Source organism: Lontra canadensis, unplaced genomic scaffold (assembly GCF_010015895.1).
Source record: "Lontra canadensis isolate GAN:19392208 unplaced genomic scaffold, GSC_riverotter_1.0 scaffold311, whole genome shotgun sequence".
In the NCBI taxonomy this organism is placed as follows: domain Eukaryota; kingdom Metazoa; phylum Chordata; class Mammalia; order Carnivora; family Mustelidae; genus Lontra; species Lontra canadensis.
In genome coordinates, this window is record NW_022631305.1 from 68,016 (window position 1) to 78,395 (window position 10,380).

Here is a 10,380-nt window from a genome sequence, read left to right on the forward strand (position 1 = left end):
TGTGTTGGAGGGGATGTGGAGAAAGGGGAACCCTCTTACACTGTTGGCGGGAATGCAAGTTGGTGCAGCCACATTAGAGAACAGTGTAGAGATTCCTCAAGAAATTAAAAATAGAGCTTCCCTATGACCCTGCCATTGCACTACTAGGTATTGACCCCAAAGATAGAGATGGAGTGAAAAGAAGGGCCATCTGTACCCCAATGTTTATAGCAGCAATGGCCATGGTCACCAAACTGTGGAAAGAACAAAGATGCCCTTCAACGGACGAATGGATAAGGAAGATGTGGTCCATATACACTATGGAGTATGATGCCTCCGTCAGAAAGGATGAATACCCAACTTTTGTAGCACCATGGACGGGACTGGAAGAGATTATGCTGAGTGAAATAAGTCAAGCAGAGAGAGTCAATTATCATATGGTTTCACTTATTTGTGGAGCATAACTAATAGCACGGAGGACAAGGGGAGATGGAGAGGAGAAGGGAGTTGGGGGAAATTGGAAGGGGAGGTGAACCATGAGAGACTATGGACTCTGAAAAACAATCTGAAGGGTTTGAAGAGGTGGGGGGATGGGAGGTTGGGGGAACCAGGTGGTGGGTATTAGAGAGGGCACGGATTGCATGGAGCACTGGGTGTGGTGCAAAAACAAGGAATACTGTTATGCTGAAAATAAAAAAAAGAAAAAATAATAATGATAAAAAGCAGCAGCAGAACAGCCATTTATTATGTGCAGGGAATTGTACCCTGTAGGCTACCAGCAGATTATTCAGCACACGTTTCACAGGCCAGAAGAGAGAAGCATGACGTATTCAGAGTCCTGAGGGAGGCACCTCAGTAGCACAATTGGTTAAGTGTCCAACTTTTGGATTCTGCTCAGGTCATGATCTCAGGGTTGTGGGATCAAGCCCCACCTTGGGCTCCCTGCTCAGTCTGCTTCAGTTTCTCTCTCTTTCATCCCTCTTCCAAACAAATTGTTAGGGTCCGTGATCAAAGGAACGAGATTGATGCAAAGTGAAAGTCAAGCAAAGCTTTATTTCACACCAAGCAATGAAAACCAAACGGACCAGTAGGGGCCATGTCTTACGAAGAGGCGACGATGACGACCCCAACAAGGCCGCTTCCCAGACAAGGCCACTCCCTGGACGACACCGCTCCCTGGACAATGAGCCCGACTAGGCCAACGACTACCCCAATGACTACCCCAACGACTACTACTACTCCCCCCCATCCAGCCTCACAGACTAATCTTTATAGAGGTGGTTGAACCCGGCTCACACACAGGAGGCCAATGAGATTGCAACACACGGGGAAAACTGCACAGTCATGCTTGGTGGGCAATACGGGTGACCAATTGAATTTCAATTCACCACAGTAAATATATGCATGCCCCACTGATTGGATGTCTCCATCTGATCTGCCTCACCCCTATATCCAGGGTTTGCAAGTAAGTTCCTCTGGCTAACCAGGCCCTCATACAGGCCCTCACAAAATAAGTTTTTAAAAACAAGAAAAAAATGCTGGCTGACTGCAACCTGCCTTTCTTTCCAGGGTGCAAAAAGAAAAACATGCAACCAAGAATTCTCTATCCAGCAAGGTTGTCATTCGGAGTTAATAGGGAGATTAAGAATTATCTAAATAAACAACTAAAGGATTTTATTACCACTAAACTGGCCTTATAAGAAATGTTGAAGGGACTTACTTAAACTAAAAAGAAATGACACAATTAACAATACATAAAAATAAAATCTTAAAGGCAAACGCAACATACAGTATATGTACAGCAGAGGTATGGGTAAATCACTTATAAAGCTAGAGTGAAGACAAAAATAGTATGTTTAACTAAAACTACAATAACTAGTTAAAAGATTTATATTTTAAAAAGGTCGTGACATCAAAAACATTAAACATGTGGTTTCCCACGGTATAGAACTTCAACAGTTTACATCAATGGAAAAGTCATCCACACAGAAAGTCAATAAGAAAACATCAGTCTTAAATGAATCATGTATACTGGGGTGAATGGATAAAGATATCACACACATCAATACTATTCAACCATAAAAAATAATGAAATGGTGATGGTCGTGGTAACTTGGAGAACCTTGAGAATACTATGTTAAATAAAATAAGAGAAAGACAAATACCATATGGTTTCACTTGTATGTAGAATTGAAAAAAAAAACTAAAGAAACTCAGATTCATAGATACAGAGAATAGATTGGTGTCTGCTGAGGGGAGGAACTTGGAGGCCTGGGAGGGTGGAGGGATGGAGCCGCAGGGTGGGGGAGGGGCTGCTTCTCTTCTGTCCCCTCCCCCTCCCTCAGGAGCCCTTTGTGACCAGACAATAGCTCTGTGATGTGGGCGTGGGGCTTGTGTCTGCACCTCCACACCCAGGCTCAGTTGCCTGAGGGCAGCAGTGCGATCGGTCACTAACTCTCAGGGCTCAGTTGCCTGAGGGCAGCAGTGAGATCAGACACTAATGTCTGATGAGGAAAGAGATGGGGAATTATCTCTTCCCTCAGGAATTCTTTATTGATGGTTGGCTGAGCTCCAGTCCCACTATCTGGGCAGTTAATTCCATCCTTGCCTTCTTGTGTGGACTGGGGCTCTTCATCTTCTTACTTTCCTATTTCCAGCCTGATCCATCCTCACCACCAGGCAAGAGACACAGGAAGAGCAGGAAGGTAAGGAACCCTCGGCCCAGATCCAGCAGAGTGTGATTCTATCTTCTTTTCTATTATTCTTTCCACTTTTCTGAGTCACTGGAGAGACTCCTGAGATGGGAACGAATAGAATTGTCAGGAGAGAGTAGACCACCGTCCATCCAGGACAAGCCAGACCAGGCAGGGGTTAGAGGGACACAAGGATTTCTCCCCGAAGATCTCGGGCCGGAGTCCAGGTGTGGTGGAGGGGTCCAGGACAGCATCCCAAACACAGTGACCAGTGGCCGAGGACCAGAGGCTAAAAGCTGTCTCTCTAGTGGAGGTCAGGCCCCTGAGCACTGGGTCACCAGCCGCCATTCCAGGACAGGTGTTTTAGGTGAATGTTCCCCCTTCAGGGCTGATTGAGGGCAGTACTGAGCCCAGGAGGTCCCAAGCAGCAGCTAGAGTGGGCTCTGGCCTTGGAAAGTGGGGTCCTATGTGAAAAAGTCCAGCTGCGCCACCAGGTCTGGTATTGTGTGTGTTTCTTGAGCAGAGGAACAGTGGCAAACTTTTCACATAGAATATCCTTCTGTACATTCTTCAAAGAAGGAAAACTGGAAATATATGTATTCATTTTGAAAAGGAAATGAGTAAAACTAAAGAAAACCACAGTCCACCCCCTTAGTTAAATGTAAGAAGTCACACTACTCATGAGCAGTAAGCACCTGTTGCTGGGGTGGTGGTCCCAGCCTCCCCATGTTCTCTTATCTCAGTACCATGGAGAAGCAGAGCCATGGAGAAGGAGCAACAGAAGCCAGAAAAGCCAGATTCTGAAAGGTGAGCATCTGCCACTCACCCCTGCATGCCCCAGTTACACGGTGCCCCCTGCTCTGAGGCCCAGCCCCACTGTCTCCAGGACACCAGGGTCTGAGCCCCAGGAAACAGAGCCCTAGGTGGTGGGTTGGGGGTTCCTGGAAGGGAGAGCACAACCCAGAGTCTTCCCAGATTCTGCACCAGAACAAAGCCCTGAGGGGCTGGGAACGGGTGTCGCCAAGCAGGGGCCCCAGGGCCTGGACTGGGGGCGGGACCTCCTGCTCCCACTGTGGACAAGCTGTTCAACTCAGCTCAGATTCCTCTGTGAGGCCATGCAGTCCTTCCTCCCCCAGCAAGGTCATGAGTGAGAAAACACTTTGGAAAAGACAAAGCGATCCCCAAAATGAACGCTGTAATCACCATGTGGGCACATGGCCTTGGACAGTGCTGTTTGGGGATTCCAAGTCCAATCCCCCAAAGGTCTCCCCTAAAGGGACATTGTACCCAGTCTCCTGTAAGACCCCAGGGTCCCCGCCTTCCCCGTGACCCGGTCTCCTGTTTCCAGCTTACAGAAATTGCCTGCACGAGCTGGAAGAGGTCCACAGTTTAGTCTCCCTTCTGCAAAGGTAAAGAATCTGCCCTGTTCTCCCCTGGGTGGGCCTCCCCGAGTCTATGGTGTGACCCCTGGGGTTGCAGGGAATGGCCTCTGGGGCTATGGGGGGGGCGCTGGGAGGAGCTGTGGGACAGATTGTGACCAAATCCCCAGGCTGAGGAACAGCAGGAGCATTGTGATGTGGGTGTGGGGCGTGGAGGGCCATGGGGTCCCCTCCTGGCCCCGGGCTGCTGCAGGGACAGCTCACACCACCTGTCTCCCGCAGCCACCTGGAAAGGCCCTCTGACCAGGGGGGCTTTCACCAGTCCTTACGGCAAGCAGCCCCTGGGCAGATGCGCCGAGGGGAGCCAGCTGGAGCCCATCAGCCATGCAGGGAGCCTGTGGAAGATGCTGCTCCTGCCGTGGCCTCATCTCCTGCTCGTGCTCCGCTGATAGGGCCCCCTCGGACTCTGGCCTCCACCCTGCCAGTAAGACCTCAAGAAGAGCAAACTAACTTAAAAAAAATCCTACCAGACACAGTGAGAAAGAACTTTCTTCCAGGTAATTCCTACTGGGCCTCTCTCATTCCAGCCATCTCAGGCTTTGGCCATGCCAGCTACCCCATTTTATCTTTTACCTGGTGGTGGGAAAGTACCAAGTCCTTGTTCTTGCCTGGCACATTACAGCACAAGTGCCAGCAAGAACACATGTCCTGCCACCCACCAGATGCCTCGTTCTGGGGTGGCCTTACTAACAGGCAGATAGAGACTCATAACCCTTCGTTTGTCAATCCGGATGTCCAGAAGCTCCTTGAACTATTAATCAGCAAAAGGGTAGAACTGAAGAGTTGGAAGGAGAAAGAAAAGGTTGAGTCAGTTTTCAAACAGTGGTGCCCAGATGACCACGTGAGCTTCTGGGGAACTCTGTGGAAGCTGCTGGGTGCTGAGCAGAACACAACCACCTCGCCATCATTGTGGAACATGAAAAACAAAGCAGAGCCACTGGCCCAACATCAGCCATTCTCATCTCCCAAGGTCTTGGAAGACCACTTGCAATGGAAACACAACCAGCTCTTCTGGGGTCTCCCCTCTCTGCACAGTGAGTCCCTGGTGGCCACTGCCTTGTTCTCTACTCACTTTTCTCCACTACAGTCTCCCTCTGTTTTATTCAATGGGACATCTAATTGTTTGCCAGTTCTAAACCAGGATCAAATATCTTCACAGTTTTCCCATGCCCCACCATTGCTCTACCGTGGGATCCAACCCCAACCCTCAAGGCTAACCTTGCCCCAGCCCCAGGTTCCCCTTGCACCCTCTATCCCAATAAGACCACCTTCTCTCCCATCCCAGAGGAGGACCAGTGGGGTATCTTGTGCTACATCCCAGAATAAGACAGGATCCTTCATCCCAATTAAAATGCAACATCTGAAGTGGCCCTTGTTGCCAAAGCAACAAGGAAGGGGGAAGACTTTACCCACTATGGAGAAAAGATCTCCAAAATTCTTTAGCCAAGTCTCTCCCAAGCTTCTGGAGGACCACCAGGCCTCCCAGTCCCACAGATCAGGTTCTACCTTTCAAGGGGACTTTGTCATCTTTAATATCCAGAAGCCACAGTTTCAGAGGAAGCTCAGCAGGGATAAACAGCAAAGCAGCTTGCCCCACAAGGTTCAGCTGTCTCTGGAACTGAGGTGGCCTCAGGATGAACCCCTGGGGGTGATTCAGGCACAGAGAGAGCAGGGGCTCTCAAGGCCCTTTGTGTTTAAAGGCGAAAGCAGCAAAGCTACATGGAGGACCAGGTCCAGATACCACAGGAAGTATCAAGCAAGATTCCAACTAGAGGAGAACTTTTGTAAGGGTCTATGGCAGTGTCTGAAGAGGACGCCAACAGGTCTCTCCAGGATCTCAGCTAGGTTCCCAGTGAAGGTTCTGGGAATCAACTCTGAGAAGGAGTTTGGAAGACCCTTGATAGGGGCCTTGGAGGGTGATCCAGGAAAATACTTAGCCAGGGGCCCAGATAAGAAACATCTAGAAAAAACTTTAAAGGTTCATTTGCACAGGAAATTGGGACAGATCAGTAAAGGTCTGATCCCTGTGACTGTGCGTCGATCCTGGTTTGTGGCCAGCCATGCTTTTCCCAAGTCCCAACCCCACATGGCTATCAGAAATCTAGCACCCTTGAAGGATCGGAAGCCCTGTGTAAACACCTCCCATGAGCTGTCCTTCCTTTGTCCTAACACTCAGCAGAAGCTGGAAACACACATCGTAAGTTTTCGAGTGAGGCATAAGTGGGACCTACCTCTCCAAACTGTTGAGCCCATAGATCTCCAACTACGTGAAGCTCAACACTTGCCTTTTCCGCAGTCCCCCTTTCCGTGCTCAGCCACCTTTGTACCTGGGGCCCCCTCAAAAGCCAAATTTTACAAGTTCTTGGGGAAACAACCTCAGCCCCATCCAGGAGAGAAGGGTATAACTGAAAAGTCTGATCCCACTTCAGGGAGTCCCCTGCCTGTTTCCTCACCCATATGTGAGCAAATCCAGCAGGCCCTGGGAGGGACTTCACCTGGTGATGGCCATCAGTCCTCAGAGATGTCTTTATCAAGACAGGAGGGCAGATCACCTTCTCAGGCCTCCATTCTCAGCCTCCCAAACAGAACCCTGCACAGCAAGACTGTTATGGGGGCCAAGAAAGACAACCTGGAACCAAGTCCAAGTTTAGCAATGACCAGTAATGAGCTAAAAGAGGAGAGTGGGGGTCAGGCCTCACCAGACATGGTAGCAACACTGAAGATGAAGCTCAGGTCCCAAACTCCAAGGTCTGAAGGGGCCACAGAGGTGATGGAGGCCAAGAAGGCCCCTGCTTGGGAAGTTGTCTTAAGTCCCAGTGGACTAGCCAACAAACCAGCCATTTATGTGGATCTGAGGAGATCAGGATATCCAGGTGCTAGGAAAAGCCCCTCACCATCTACAGTGTTGGTTGCTCAAGATCCAGAGGAGGTAAGCCTTAAAACAAAGGTTAGTAAGGTTGAGCTCCAAGAGAAGATAGAGTCAGAGAACCAGCCTGAAGGCCATACCACTGGTGTGCTTCCTCAAGATTCTCCCAGTGACATCCTCCTTCCAGACTTTGCCACTTGTGTGCTTGTTGAAGACAGTGGCACCAATGTGCTCCTGCCAGACTCTCACACTAATGCTGTCCTTGCTGCAGACAGCTTGATCACTCAAGAGTCACCCTCCTGTTCCCAAATGGAATGTGCCAGTGGAGAGACATCAGCTTCCCCAGTGTCACATAACCTTAGCTCAAGTGGATCGAGCAGTGAGGGACAGCAAGAGCCCTGTGGACCAAAGGTTGAGGAACGAAATGACAGCCAGAGCAACAGTGAGACCACTGGTGAGGGAAAGGACCAGAAGAGACCCAAACCAGAAGACAATGAAGACAGGTGTGCAGAACCGTTGGAAATCAGGGCTTCCCAAGCTAGCGAGATAGGCCACCCTCCCCAGGTCAGAGGATCAGGAGAGAGCCTTGGGAGCAAATACCTCCAGCTCATGCCACCAGAAAAGGGACATGTTTTTCCAGAAAGCCACTTTAGACAAAGGATGAAGAATTTTCTGCAGTGCCTTAATTACAATAAAAAAAGCAAAGCAATAAAAAAAAAGGAAGGCCCCCTTCAAAAAGGGAAGCCTGCATCGTCTCCTGCCCAGAGCTGGGTGCCAGTCCGAAGCAGATTGGTTATGGACAACAGGGCTGCCAAAACACAGACGATCATGACAGCTGTGGGACAAATCCTGGTGGAAAAATTGGGACTCCACCAAGGAATTCAGGCCTCAGAGATACATCAGCACAAGGAATTGCAGGCCCCAATACATAGGCATTCTTGCCCCCACAGGGCTTTCACCTCCACAGACCAGAAGAGAGTGATGGGAGGGATATCCTCCAATCAGCAAGGTACCCCCAAGGGTCATAGCTGCCCTAGCAAGAGCCAGCTGACCAGAGACAGGAATGGCAAATGGGAAAGCCTCCACAGGGACCTGGGGCCCCCAGGCAGACCTGGCCAGCACCAGCCGATGGTGGCAGGTGTCTCAGGTCGAGTTCACCGTTATCCTACATGCAGTCTTCAAAAATATGTCTCAACCCATCAGGCAGAGAACGCTTCACACATCTTTTTTGGTCAGAAAGATTTCCTTCAAGAAAAAATTGAGTATATGCAAAGAAAGCCCATTTTTTCTCACATTAGCACATCCTCTGTGTGCTAATGACTGCCCTGTGCCACAATTTTTATTGTTTTCCAAAAATATATGTTTGGTTCTTTTTTCTCATGAGTGGTGCTGGACTTTGTGTGTGCCCTGCTTTGGGGTGGGGGATCATGGTTTTCTCTCCCCGAGGGCCTGCTTTGGCTTCCAGAAGGAATCGACCTTGGAGGGCCAGTGACCTTGGGGTCCACCCCTGCCCCCTTCCTCACACACCATTTCCATGACAAGGTGAACAAGACCCAGAGTGGGACCTCGCTCTGCCCATCCTCTCCTGCTTTTCCCCCACCTGAAATTTGTGTGGCTGTAGGGAGAGTCTGCTGAGGCAGAAATCCTGCTCAGCCTCCAGGAAGACAGAGTCCTAGTCAGAGTGGGGCCTGCAGTTGGGAGACACAAGGCTTGCCCTGAGGGCAGAGGTGAGGAATCCTGCCCCCACCCCCGTCTCCTGTGGGGAGTAGAGGACGGCCTCCCCAGGAGCCTTCTCTTCCCAGAAAACCCCATCTTAGCTCCATGCAGCCCCTCTTACACTCAGAGCAGCAAGGGACGAGCTTGCTCCCAGTGCTGAGGTTGTGTGGGGTGCTACAGAGACCCGAAGGCACCAGCCTGCCCAGCCCCAGAGCACTGAAGGGGTCTGCTCACCAGCACCCCCTTCCCCTTCTGGGGGATGGAGGGGGTGTGGCTGTGGGCAGGGGGACCCTGCGCTTAGGGTGGGAGGTCAGGAAGGAGGCCAAGTGACAGGGTACCCCATGCCTGGTGTGACAACTGAGGACCCTTGGTGTCCCACTGCCACCCACGGGCCCAGAGGGGAGAAGTTAGAGGCCCTGGGACTGTTCCCATAGGATTTGCACCCCACTCCAGCTGCCAAATCCAGGGGTGGGGTGGTGAAGGGGGTGGGGTGGGGGTTTTACGGAAGCCACCTGAGCTCCCACATGGAGGGCCAGGTTCCCAGAGACAGCAAGGCCTTGAGGCAGAGAAGTTAACTTCTGCACAATTTGATAAGCATGTAGGACTGCGGGCCCCAGGACGGACTTGTGGTCTGTGACCTTTACGTATACCTGTGGCCCAAGGATGGCTCCCAGGGGACTGGTGGGGACTCAGAGGCCAAGGGACTGACCTGGCTCCTGGTCATGGTTACCCCAGAGCCCAGAAGGGCAGGAGGACAAGATGGGGCTTGTCCCACCCCCGGCTGGAAGGGACGTGTCCAGAATGAGGGTGCAGGCCAGAAGGACACCCCCCCCCCACCGCGTGCCCTGCTCCCAGCCCAACATCATCCTCCAGGGCCCCTCACACATCACTCACGTGGTAGAGAGTCCCACTCCAGGAGGGATCCCCCATCTAGACGGCAGCAGGCATGGCCCTGCCCTCATGCTGTCAGGATACCCCATGTGGGAATGTATCTAGGGTGGGGGACAAAGTGGGTGCAGTCCTGCTCTGCCACAGCTTCTCCCTGGAGCCAGGTCCTCCCTAAGTCCCCAGGGTGGGACAGCAGTGACAGTGTAGTCAGGACCCAGGGGAGGTGGTACAAGGACAGACAGCGCCCCAGGCCCTTGGAAGCTCAGGAGAGGGTGGCCCAGAGCAGAGTCCTGAACCTGGCTGCTGCTAGGTCCTCCCAGTGGCATCAGTTCTGGGAGTTGAGGAGTTGGATGTGCACCCCACATTCCTGTTGGTAGAAGTGCCATGGACAGGAGGCTGGTGGAACAGCCAGAAACAGGAAGGAGCAAGTCACCTTGCCCTTCTCCTGCCAGATGGTACAAGAAGGCCAGGAAGGGAAAGCCCCATGCCAAGAGACCTTGTGCAGAGACCTCTGACAGAGACCCACACCAAGACCTCCCACAGAGACTCATACAGAGACCCACACTGAGACCTCCTACAGAGACCCACACAAAGCCCACACAGATCCTACACAGAGACCTCTGACAGGGGCCAATATCAAGAGCCCTCATGAACACCATGTCCAGGGATGATCTTCAAACCCTCCCACACATATCTTATGCAGAAACTCTCACAGTGGACAACACCAAGAGACTTCACAGAGACCTGTGACAGAGATCCACACAGACTTCTCTCAGACACACCTCAGAAACCGATCTGA

General features: G+C 51.4%; 1 protein-coding gene across 1 annotated transcript; it reads left to right on the forward strand.

Annotated features, from left to right (window-relative positions):
• Positions 1-2,450: 2,450 nt before the first annotated feature.
• On the forward strand, positions 2,451-8,294 carry LOC116862729 (spermatogenesis-associated protein 31E1-like). Its single transcript, XM_032850100.1, has 5 exons — positions 2,451-2,684; positions 3,416-3,479; positions 4,021-4,081; positions 4,334-4,603; positions 4,838-8,294. The coding sequence occupies exons 1-5, from the start codon at positions 2,487-2,489 to the stop codon at positions 8,292-8,294; spliced, it is 4,050 nt and encodes a 1,349-aa protein (XP_032705991.1). The 5' UTR covers positions 2,451-2,486.
• The last annotated feature ends 2,086 nt before the right edge of the window (positions 8,295-10,380 follow it).